Below are 12820 nucleotides of genomic sequence, written 5' to 3'. Positions count from 1 at the left end.
GCCAGGCGCTGGACTTGATGTTCCTTGGGTCCCTTCCAACTCAGGACATTCTATGATTCTATGATTTTGTAATTTTGTGATTCCAGGCATCTGGATCTGGTGCTGGGTGATGTGGTTTAGGGGTTACAGTAGTAGTGCTGGGTGGATGGTTAGAATTGATGATTTACAGATTCACAGAATATTCCGAGCTGAAAGGGACACACAAGGATCACCAAGTCCAACTTTCAAGTAAATGACCCTCACATGAACCCACAACCCTGGTGTTACTAGCACCACGGTCTATCCAACTGAACTAATCCCATGATTTTACAGGTCTCTTCCAACCTTGCCGACTCCGTGATTGTTGACGTAAGTGGCCCAGGAAAAGCAGGTAAAAGTCTCTAAAAATCGCGTCGCGGCGATCAACAACCTCCCCCCCTCACACGCCCGGACTACATTTCCCAGCGTGCACCGCGGCGGGACGGCGGGGCTGGTCGCGCCGGCCAAGATGGCGGACGGGGCGCTGAGTCCCGGCGTGAACCTGGAGGCGTTTTCCCAGGCCATCGCCGCCATCCAGGCGCTGCGCTCCAGCGTCACCAGGGTCTTCGACTGCCTCAAGGATGGGATGCGCAATAAGGAGACCCTGGAGGGCCGCGAGAAGGGCTTCGTGGCCGCCTTCCAGGAGAGCCTGCACTCCGTCAGCCGCGACCTGGGGTGAGCAGCGGCCCCGGCGGGGGATCCCCCCGTGGGCAGGGAGGGGGTCCCGGGGTGTCCTGGCTCCTCTCAGCGCCCGGCGGGGCCGTTTTCACTCCAGGGAAAAGTTTTAGGCGTATAAATGCGAGAACGCTCCATTTTATTCCCCCCCAGCACCGTGCGCGTTACCCCTTCGTGGTGTTCCGCTCCAGAGTCTCCAAAGGGTTGAACGTGCTCATAATATTTATGAGTTTTTGTTCTGGTTTTTGCTCTCGTTTTGTTTTCACCAAGGACCTCGTTAAATCGGTGGGATTGCATTGACAAGGTTTGGCTGTGTTTGGTTGCAGGGAGATTTTTCTGTGTATTTTGAAGTTTTTTGTTAAAAATTCAAACACTTCCTAGGTGCAGACTATTCAGTAGCATCTAAGGGGTTCAAGAACGATCGTTTTATTACCAGAACTTGTCAGGCTGGAAAATTATCCCAGCTAAGTGTAGTTGCTTAGTACCAGCAGGTGTGGGGTTTTTTTAGTAGGGACAAGCTGCTGAGGCTGAAGACGTGGAGGGAAGTTAGGGGCAGAAGAGAGGCTGGCTCACAGTTTCATTCAGCAGTTTTGTGTATGCAGACACAGGAACTGAGTACTTAGTGTACACTTAGGGACATGGTTGAGTGGTGGACTTAGCAATGTGAGGTGTATCCTTGGACTTGATGATAATAAAGGTGTTTTCCAGCCTAACTGACTCTGATGGTCCGTGTTGGTCCCACCACTGGGCTGCTGGGTTTGGCTGTATCCTCCTGGGTGCCATCAGCACTGTCCAGGGAGGTGTCCACAGGTGCTTAACCACCCCTTCCCAGAGCATCTTCTGGTTCAGGGTCTTGTGTGCAAGACTTTGTTTCTTGTTGATTAAAAGGCCTTGCTGATTTTTAGTTGTGATCATGGTAATATAATTTGTTACCCACTTCTCTTCTGTTGGGAAAGGTGGTGGATAACCCTTCTCATGAATGATGCTGTACCCAGCTCTAGGGGTAGGTGTTGTATCCCTTTGGTTTTTAGTTTTTAAGCTGAGGAGGCCTCATGGTTCCCTCTGTGGAAGCTGAGCTGTTCCATTGGTTATCCTTCTTGCCTTGCTCTGTGGCCTTTGAAAGAGTTATCAGGTATAACCCCAAAATCTCATTCCCAAACAATAATAGATAACTCAGGAGTTGGACTGGGATCCTTGTGGGTCCCTTCCAACTCAGGGTATTCCATGAACTGGCCTGTTCGAGTAGCAAGGGAATACTCCAAGGTGTACTGAAGTTAATGCTACCAGTGGACTTTGATGTAGTGAAAGTACTGACTGCTGTCTCTGTTCAGCAAATCCTCAGTTATTATGCCTAGTCACACTTATTTTATTGTATTCTTTTGTCAAGGAGTACTAGACAGATTTGTGAGTGTTCCCAGCACCAGAGGCTTGGAAGGAATGTAGGCCAAGGAAACTTGAAAGAATGATGATTAATTTTGTGGTAGTGAAGTGCGGAAGTCTTTTAACTGTCAGTTCCCTGATTGTTGGGAGTTTATTTTTGTAACCTTTCTTAAATGTAAATTGAGATACTTTGGATTTTTCTTCACAGATATTTTCATAAGCTGCCTTTTGAAAAGTCTGAGTGCTGCATTTAATTTAGTGGAAGTTCTGAAGTTCAGACTAGGGTGTAGCACTGGGCAGTCAGAAGGAAAAGCACTTGATTAGTCATGTCACTTGAAAAACTGCTTTTTATATCTGTGCAAAGTGGCCAGTCTTTCTTCTACAGTTGATTAATGCAAGTTTGAAAAACTGCTTAACTTTTGTTATGATTAAATGTTGTGTTTGACAAATGAGATATGAAGCAATGATAGATCATTTCACAGTGAGGGATTTTTTCATGGGAAAATGGTGCTTATTATGCTTCAGCTGAGTATTTTACATTACAAATATACAAATTCCTCATGGAAATCAGAAGATCCTTCCTTGTCCTGAGAACTTGGAAGGCAGATACTTGATTAGAGTAATCACAGCCTTTGCAGGATTGTCTCTAGGCTTAGGACTAATGCCAGTTCTTGTGTGTATTTGTATGAAGACAATGTTAATTTGGAGTTCTCTAATGAAATGATGAGACATCTGCCTGCTTGGTGGTTAAAAAATTACTTCTAGTATTGCAGGCAATGCTAAAGTCAGAATTTTGTGGTTTCTGAGGGGCTGCTTTGCTCAGGAGGTGTCCTGGGTTGTGAACAGGACCTGCCATAGTCTGACTCTTTCCAGGTTGTTTTCAAAGACTCTTGACTTGTACTTTCTCTCTTAAGAAGAGCTGAGCTTAACAACCAACAGACTGCTTCAAATTGTTTGGGTAATAAGAGTGATTGTGTTTTAAATCAAATTTGGGGCATATTTAAAACTCATTTAGCTACTAAAATAGAATTGGTGCATGCTGCTGTCCCTGGAGGATTGTATGTCTGCGATTCCCAGGTCTGACTTTAAAAAATGCCCTTCTGCTTTCTTCCAGTGAACTGGAGCGTCTGAGCAACCTCGTTGGGAAGCCCTCAGAGAACCACCCCCTGCACAACAGTGGGCTCCTGAGCCTCGACCCTGTGCAGGACAAAACCCCCCTTTACAGCCAGCTTCTTCAGGCCTACAAGTGGTCAAACAAGGTAACAAAATACACCTGTATGATTTGATTGTGTATTCCCATTGCATGTTGGATTAGTGGTACAGCAGACTTCTGAGTGTTTGGGGCTGTCAGAAGGGCTGGCTTTTTTTAGAATTGAGGAGTGTAATATGTACCTAAATGTACTTTCAAGGATAAAATGATGTTTTAATTAAGAGGAGACTTTTCTGCGATTCCAAGGCGTGCCCTTGATCTCAAAGGGGGTATTAACTCCCAAGCATTTTCACATTTAGCATCTTACGTAGGTATAAATTAAAAGTATGTTATGTCCTTGTATCTGGCAGTAAACACTGTAGTGGGATATTAGAACAGAGAATCAACAGCTTATGTCACCTCCAAACTATTTCTAGGAAAGAGTCCTATAGGGAAGTTGTCACCATCAGGAATCTTGAAGCTTTTCCCCACCATTTTCTGCCCGTGGTCTCAAAAGCGACTTTGTATTCAGTAGCTTTGACATTCCTCCTGTTTGCATGCCATATATATGGCATTGAATTTTAAATAGTGTAAAAGAAAAAGGCAGATAATATTAATGCAGTCTTTTACATTAAAAAAAATAGTTTTTGCTGAAAGAAACTTCTTTCTCAGCTACATAATTCAGTTTCATAAACCTGTATGTTGAATATATGTAGGATTTGGATAGGTATGTTTCCTTTTCTCCTCTGAACAATCTACTTGTTGGTCAAAACCACTCCTTTCCTCACCTAATTTTCTTAAATTAGAAAACATGGCATTGCAATTATTGTTGGCCTCTGAGCATTGTTACGTTTCAGGTTGCCTGTTCCCATCCTGATTTTTTTGAGCATGCCTATTAATTTTTATAGAAATATTAAAATGAATAAGTATTTAAAAGTTTTCTTAAAATTATGTTTGAAATACTGTAAGCTGTTAAGAAATATAAAAGATGGATTAATTTCTGTTACAATAATTATTAGTAGTGAGTGTGTCTGGAGTTGTAGCTTTTAATACCCTTATGCAAGGCAGCAGGAGTAAGCAGGAATAGTAAATCTGAAAATATTTAGAGCATTAAAAGAAATAGATCCACTTTAAATTATTTATTATGGTACATGAGCCAAAAAGACTTTGAGAGTTCACAAATACTTTGTAGGCAAATTCTTGTTACACATTGAGCCAACCATTCTACAGATTTAAGATAGGATACTGCAATAATTGTATGAATACCACAATAATATTAATACAGTAATGTGTCAAAATACAAATATGTATTAATGTTTTCTAAAATCAGCAGAATTTGGCATTGAGAGAAATTTGGTATGATTGGAAAATGGGGAACAGGAAAAATTTTTAAATGGAGATTTAGTAATTGAGAAAATATTTCTTGTTTGCTTGTGTTCCTTGCTGTTAGCAGCAGAATATTGTCACTGAAGAAAAAATAATTAATTTGCTACTTTCAGCAAAAGTAAAAGTAGGAAGACCTCTAAACTTGTAAGGCAGTTAAACCTTCAGGGATTTAATTACTTCTTTAGGTCATTATCAGAGTAAACTCAGGCAGTGATGAAATAGCTTTGACAGAGCTATTCTAATGTAGTTTTTTATTAACTTAAGAGTGTTACGGAGCTTTGAAGAGCAATTTTTTGTAATCCTGGATTCTGATGTCAGAAAGCTGGAAGTTTTATTATCCTGTGCACTCATATACACAGTGAAATGTTGCAGGAGAAAAACAGTACCTTTTATTTTAGCTGTAAAACAGAAGTCAGAGACAACAGAGATATAAAAAAAACCACTGGCTAAGTTGCAGAAGATGTGCTGCCTGTGTGAGAGTGTGAGCTGCTGGATTTACCAGCACAGAACCTTCTGTTCCTGCTTAATTCTTCATTGCTAAATACGCTTCTTGAGTAAGAGTTATTTCATTACTTCTTCTGGCCGCTTTCTATTCTTATGTGTCTCTTGTTTCCAGCTGCTTCTCGGGGATGGTTTAGAAATGATGGTCTGTCAATACACTTTAGGTCTGCCTGCATTTAATTTTTAATTTGTGACCCCTTTGTGGCTTGCTTTCTTGTATTTTTGATGAGCTGAGATAAGGGCATTTTCCTCTGCCTTTGATTGTTCATGCATTACTGATGGCATGAGCAGCCCCATGGCTGCCAGGGGAGGAGACTTCTGAGGCTGTGGTGCCATTCCAAAAGAACATTCACGAAATACAAGGAAAATGAGTGCACAGACTGTTGCATGTTTCAATGCATTCTGCTTATTTTTGAGACCTTAGGAGACTGTTAGAAGTCACTTTTAGGACAGTAATAAGTAAGGTTGGTAATAACTGGGCTATCTATGAGAAGCAAATTAGTATTTGGTATATCGAAGCACTCTCCTGTGGTTCATGAGATAGTAGATGTTAGAATAGTTGTTTCTTTCTATTTGCAGCTTTGTTTTGATGTTGGGACCAGCAAATGCCTGATTTCATTCTGGTCTTGGATGCATGGACAAGTTTTCAGGTTGAGTAGCAGTGCTGTGTGTGAAATGGAGTGAAGATCATAGAGACATAAATGAAAAATACTGTGTTTAAGATGTGAGTGTTGACATAGGAGATTAGACTAACCTGACACTTATCAGCTTGTTTTGTTTTCCATAATTAATACTTGTACCTGTGTTTGGTTATGTGTTTGGAGAAGACCCACTTTCAGGTGCAAATTTACTGACCCCTTTGACTGAGTGCAGTAGAGATGAGTTTCATTTAATTGTGATTTCACAGATACTTGCCCTGAACCTTTTTTTATTGCTCCTGTGAGTCACAGCACTGGTTCCTCCATTTCTGATTTTAAATTTACCTGCTTCAGGAGTAAGAAAAAGTCCAGTGGGAAGAATGAAAACTTCCCTTACAGAAGTGTGTTATCTTGGCAGCGCTTGTTATTTATAAGCACCTGCTCTCCTGATATTTACTTACTGTAGTTTATCCAATGGTTTTGCAGATGGTAAAGTTGTCCATGTAATGGAAGCAGCTGTTTGGGAACACAACAGCTTGTCAAATGCATTAATTGCATACACACACAGCTGTAAAGGAACTTTCCTTTTTCAGGTGTTTAACAGCCCTCACCAAGCCATAGCTGAAAAACACAGGAAGTTTAAGTTTATTGTATTGCAAGCAACAGCTAAGTGGCTTTTCTTCTTTGCTTTAGCTTATTTTTATGTATCAGTAGAAATCATGGAAGTGAATTACTTTGCTTCCTGTGGAGTGCATGGAGATGTGTAGTAGCCATGGAGCAGTATTTAGGTCTACTGGAAAAAATTTTTTCCCCTCCTCTTCAATTTTATTTAAGAAAGGAGGTTATCTTTATTACAATTCAAGTGCTGTTTCCCAGAAGGATCCATATGTACTCTCTAATGTAATACTGAAGATACAATATTAGATAAGGTAAAAATGAGCTATCATTCTGCAAAGTTAATGCAGAGAGAGTATTATGGGTAAGATAGGAAGTTTGTAGATAGCAGTAGGGTTTTTTTCTCATGGACTGTCTCTGTTGACATTGTACTTGAATTCTGGGTTTAGTAGTTATGTACATCTTGGCAGTTGATTTTTTTTTTTTGTAATAATACACTGCTGTGTCTGAGCAGGTGAAATCTGAGATGACAGTAGCAGTCAGGAGGGCTCCTGGTTTGTGTGTGTGTGTGGCCTGATACTGCCTGGAACACTCAGGACTGGGTCTGCAGAGGCTCTGCCTTACCCCTCATTACCAGGTACCTGCTTCTTGCATTATCTTGGAATTCAAGGGAAATCACCACAGAGCAGAAGGCATCAGCTAAATTTAGATTAAAGGAATTTTTGAAAGTCACTTTCTAGACCGAAATACTGATTAAGTTTTGACTTTTTTTTTTTTAAAAAGAGATGTCACCTCAGATTTGTGGAAGAAACTGTTAAGAACTCTCTTCTCTTGCTCTTCAGGACAGTTCTATCCCAGGTGCCCTTGTGCCATCCTTCCCTGCTCCCAGTGCTGCTTGTTTTCTGCAGGAGATGAGACCACCAACTGATGAATATCAGCATCCTTTACTAAGCAACTGCGTGTTTCTCAATATTTGTTCTCAATACTGGATGACAGAGAGGTTTTGTGGGGGAAAAATTACTTGTTGGTGCTGTGATTAAACCAGTGCCATTCTTCCCCACACATAAAGTGTTTAATAAAGCTTGTGGTGGTGTGGTCACTTGATCCAGCTACAGTAATGCTGGTGGTCAGAGTAGGTGCAGGTTTTTGGAGTCCAGGAGTGTCAGCGCATTCTTTGAGTGGTATAAATTTTGGGTTTCCATCTGCAGCTTCAGGGAGGTTATTTATGGCCTGCAGTGTGTACTTGCTCATCCTTTGTCCTTGGCAAAGTGTTCCATGCCCTCGCCCTGTGGGTGCCCGAGGCAGTGCCTGTTAAGGTGTTTCCATTGGCTCCAGTGGAACAGAAAATAGTGTATTTTATGTCCACTGAGCAAGGAAAATGTTTTTTTGGGCCGGTTTCCCCTCTCTTGCTGGGATGCTGTTAGGTAGTTCATGCCCCACACTTGAGCTTTAATCACTGTAGAGGTTTTTTGCTTGTTTGTTCAGGTGCAGGGTGTGTGCAGAATGGATCAACTCCCAAACCAACACTCCAGAATTACTTTCAACCAGTGAAGGAATGCTGTGTTTGTTGGAGAGCAGCAAACTCAGTCTCCCCTGCATTGCTGAGTGACAGCAGCATCAGCAGAGTGCACTTGCCCAAGTAAAAATAGTCTTCTGCAAGTCATCTTTCCTTCTCCCCCTTCCTTTGCAGTAAAGGGTCTGTGTTCAGACTTTAAATAATATTATTAGCAGTGGTAGAAGTGGGGAAAATTGAGAGCAATTGTAGTGTTGGAACAGGTGATGTTATTTTAAATTTTCTTCTTGATTTTTAACTTCACTGAAATGCAGTGTTGTACTCCCTGCTGTTTTCAGAGTTGGATTTATCCATGTGCTTTACTTCAATTCCAACTCTCCTTGAACCCGTGTGTAGGTGTATGTGAGGGGTGGTGGTATTGTTTTATCTTCATGAGATGCTGCTTACAAAACGTGATAACCACGTGTTTGGGAAGGCTGTTTTCTACTGCTTCAAGCAGGAAGCAAAAAATCAACTTTTCTGACTTGGTAACTTTTTGGGGAAGTAGGATTTATGTCAAACTATTTAATTTACTTATCTGTGAAAAGATGCTTTTGGCAGCTTGGATAAACTTCATTATATCTGTGCATTACAAGTTTTCCAAGTGAACAAAGGTGGACAGGAGTTGTCATAAATTTATTTGAAAGTAATATGCTGGGAAATACAAAATGAAAACAAATTACTGTTGATCTGCATGTGGAAATAGGCTAAAAATATTTGGATTTAAATTTGTTGCTTCATGGCTTCCTCTTGTTTTTACATAAATTTAAAATCGAACTGTTAAGATTACCATTAATGAGTTAAAATGATTTTCTGTCACATGACTGAAGAGAAAAGGTATAGATAGGTTTTGTTTATTAAATTATTTTGATATGTTTCCTGATAAATTATTTGTATAAATTGTGTTTGTTGTAGGGCTCCAAAAAAAAAGAAATCAATAGAGCACGTAGAGAAAGACCAGACTTGTTACAGCTGCACTTGGTAGCTTAGTATTGATTAGACACAAATATTGAGTTTAATGACAATAAATGACATTAAATGTTAACCATGATAGTAGAGAAACACTGCAGAACAGGAAAAAAAGTTACTTCACCTTGATTATAAAAGGATATGTTCATTCCAAGGAACATTAATTTTGAATTTTGGGTGTGCTCAAACATTGTGAATTTATTGTAGTTTTACAGTAGCATGGGTAATGCAACTGGATTATTGTGTTGGCACTTCTTGGGAATTCCAGGCAGGTGGCCAAAATTTTGTCCTTTCAGGACTTTTTTTTCTGCAGAAATGCAGCATTATAATATTGTGACATCCTGTTATGTGGAAATCCACAGATTTTGGAGGAGTCTGCTGTGTAAAGAGCAGAACCAGAGGTTCCCAGAGGGAGCTGCACTGGAAGGTCCAGCTGTGGGCTCCTTTCCTGTGCAGATCAGCCCCAGGAGTTTATGTTCCTGTCACTGGAGAAATGAATGGCATGTGGACTGGTGGGTTTTGTGCACTGGACACAAAATAGGAGCTGGGCCACTTGCATTCTATTCCTGCTTTTCTTACTAATTGTTGTAACCTTGAACAGGCTGCATGAATTTTTTCTGTGCCTCATTTTTCATGCAGATAAAATAGGATAATATTACTTAACCTACTTCTTGGGAGAGTTTCTAGTCTATATGTGTCTCAAGTGCGTTGAGTTCTTTGGACAGAAATGTTTTGTAGATGCCAAGTATAATATAGCCAGTGACTAATGTTGTTTGCCTGGAAGTCTGGAAAAATGCCCTTTATGGGCTTTTAATTCTGTGTAATTTTGGGCAAATGTCTGGTGAAATGCCCTTGCTGTTCAGAATTACATTAATGTTCTGGTTTTCCTTTTCTTTTTGTTTTTTTTAATATGGCTGGGAAACAGGTGGTTACCTCTCTGCTTCCAACTGCTGCAGTTATTAATTACTGCTCACTTGTCTGCCTGGAGAATACTGATTTTTACTATTTCAGGGTTGATTTTAGTGACTAGCAGTGGCAGGGATGGCAAATTCAGGTAGTGTGCAAATTATCATTGATACTATAATGATGGGAGGGAAAAGCACTGGAAAAGATTTGATGAGGAAGAAAGTGCTTGTACCAAAATGTAATTTCAATAGTCTACATGTGCTTTACTGTAGAAGGAAAAAGGTAGGGCATGAAATTTTTCTGAGGGTCTCGGAGCTCTGCAATGGTAGTTTAAAAAAGAAAGTGAATATAGTGAGGTGGGGAAAATAGTGGAAACCATAAGAAAAACAGGGAAGGTTATAACAGTAGCAACAGTAAAGGCAGAATTACCAGCTGCTGCTTGTTAGATAGGGTTTGTTTTCCTAGAGGTCCTGCCTAGAGCAGTGTCTGGGGCATTGGAGATGGATAACATCACTTATGTCCCTCTTCTCTGTGGAAGATGCATCTTTCCTCCACAGCTGTGAATCCCTGGAATCTTCATCTCTTGGGCTCTCTTTACTTTGCCTTTGATTCCTATGTTGGTTTCAGACAAAAGTCCAAGCCAGGGCTATTGTAACTATTTTATTTTTATCTTAAAGCTATAAAAGTGTTTTTGACACCTGATAATCTGAATGAAAGGAAATGAAAATTCCCTGTGTTTTTTTTTCTATGCACTATGGAAAGTTATCATGGCAGGTGAGAATTTCCAACAAATGCTGACTTGTGCTAGTAGAGAAATTAGTTGGATTTATTTGACATTTTAGTAGACTGAGGTTACTCTGATACTTCAGGAAGAGAAGAGTTATGAGGAGTAACTTGTTGCTTAAAAAAAAAAGAGAAATAATTAGCCTTTGATTCTGACTTATTTTTGCTACATAGTTTGAATGTTTTATATCTGTGATCTTCCCAGAGTTATCATAGTAATAATTCACGCCATGATGCTGTTGTGAAGTAAGGTGATATGTGTCCAAACAGAATTGTCTTTCTCACTGAATTTTTTTTTTAGAGTATTTTGTTTCAAATCTGAAGCAGCCTGAGAGCAGTGATAGGGTGTTTTTCTATTGTTATGCCTAGTGTTTGTTGTTATTCAACAGTATTTTTCAAGGCTCTGATCAAAATAATGCTGTAAGCAGTACCAGTCTCACTTTTCCTAATTATGGGAAGTGATCTATCAATAACACACTATTATAAATCACAGCTCCCTTGTCGGCTGGCGGGAATTATTTAATGCTTTGCAACACCTTTATTTGCTAATGAGTGGGTTTTTTCCCCTGTTTCTTTGATAAGTATTAATGTCCTAGCTGTTAGCCTATTTCAGGATGGAAATGATTGATGTGGCTCTGTTTTAACCAAAATGCTTCTGCCCACTCCTGGTTCTTCCTCCCCTAACTCCTTTTTTCCCTCTGCAAGAACTCCTCATACAATTCACAGCTCAAATATGTAATTTATAAGTCAGTGATCACTCTCTCTTTCTAAGCTGTGTAGTGTGGTCATCAAACCAAATTAAAACTGCCTTGCTTTGTATTAAGTTTGAATCCAACTAAGCCAGGCACAGACACAGAAATGTGGCCTGTGGGTAACTCCCAGTACAGCCATCAGAGCAGCAGAAGAAGCTTTACTTTCAGAATCTGAGGAATACAACAAAGTGTAACTGGAAATCCATGTTGTCTGGGGATTAATTGATGAATATGCAGGACTGCAGAACAAGAGCAGCCTTGCAAGAAACCCTCAGACCCAGCGTTCCTTTGAATTTCCAGTTGTCCTGCTGCCTCAGCTCTCCATGGCTCAGACTGACTTGCTGCTGGTGATAAAGCCTGACTGTGTCGTGGACAGTGCCACCATGAAAACACAAAGGGTGTTTTCAGAGACTCAGTGTCCTGTCTTGCTTTCTTTGAGGCAGATTAAAGATGTTTGTAAAGCATTCAGTGACCTTCATATGAAGGGCATTCGAAGAATATGAACACTAATATAAAATAACTGATGCAGGTGATAAGCATCCCGCAGATATTCTTTGTATGGAAAAGATTTTTTGTAGCTGCTAGAGGAAATCAAATAAAATGGAAAATTTAATGATGTCACCCTGTTGCTCTCTACTTTTGTTGTTGTCAGGTCTTTTATTGTGACTGCTATTTGGTTTTCTAATGCAGAAGTGCACTCATCTGTGTTCTTCTTTGGAGTTCTCTTTTGAAGTTACTGAAGTTGCCCCCCCCCCCCCCCCCCGACAATTCACAGTGGATTTATTTGTTTGAATTGCATATAAACAATGCTCAGTTCTTCCCTGTTGTATCTTAATCTCGTGCTGTTGATAATTGGGTAACAAAACATGGAGATGGCCTAACAGCTAATAAAATTGAGACTAGGCTGTGTAAGGAACTGTGTAAGCCTGTAATCAAAACTGCATTTCTGACCACTGGTTGCTGCTTCGTGGCAATGTGCATTTGGCAAAAATATGGCAGCAGTTTTTTGTTCAGCAGGAGTTAATACTGAGCTGCTGATGTTGAAGGTGTGTAAACCAGAAGGTCTGTGGTGACCCTCAAAATCTCTTGCCTCTTGGGTTCAATGCAGACTGATTTTTATTTTCCTGAGAGGGAAGAATAATTCTGCCCTGGACAAATGGTGGTGTTTTGTGGTTCTGTGACAGTTGAAGAACGTGAATAAGAAATTACAGATCATGACATCAGGACCATTATTGGATAAGAACTGTAGGCTGTGTAACCCTGTGCCTGGCTGTCAGGCTTCTTGAGTAGTTCCAGAGCCATGTCTTGGCTCTTCTGAAATCTGAGCGGTGCCATGGTTGGGCTGGTTTGGGGATTGATAGGAAAATAGAGGAGAGATCAGAATATGATCATTACCCTCAGAGCTACTTCACTCCTAACTCCATTTGCTGCTGGTATATTTTCTTGGTATGAGCTA

The 12820-nt window shown here is 40.4% G+C and overlaps 1 protein-coding gene across 2 annotated transcripts in view; it reads left to right on the top strand.

The window, feature by feature from the left end:
- The first annotated feature begins 456 nt into the window (after positions 1-456).
- The window catches only part of MED27 (mediator complex subunit 27), a 33661-nt gene continuing 21297 nt past the window's right edge, over positions 457-12820 (top strand). Inside the window, exons 1-3 of one of the 2 annotated variants that reach the window (XM_042052470.1) lie at positions 457-693; positions 3188-3332; positions 5729-5848. In XM_042052470.1, the coding sequence (XP_041908404.1) occupies positions 488-693; positions 3188-3332; positions 5729-5833 (456 nt within the window). In that variant the 5' untranslated portion in view covers positions 457-487 and the 3' untranslated portion in view covers positions 5834-5848. Of the gene's footprint in view, positions 694-3187; positions 3333-5728; positions 5849-12820 lie in introns of those variants that run through there. The other variant, XM_042052471.1, reaches the window with a different exon arrangement.

Source organism: Corvus kubaryi, unplaced genomic scaffold, assembly GCF_017639235.1.
Source record: "Corvus kubaryi isolate FWS band 111438036 unplaced genomic scaffold, C.kubaryi_AGA036_p1.0 78, whole genome shotgun sequence".
In the NCBI taxonomy this organism is placed as follows: Eukaryota; Metazoa; Chordata; class Aves; order Passeriformes; family Corvidae; genus Corvus; species Corvus kubaryi.
This window is presented reverse-complemented; position numbering and strand designations above follow the sequence as displayed.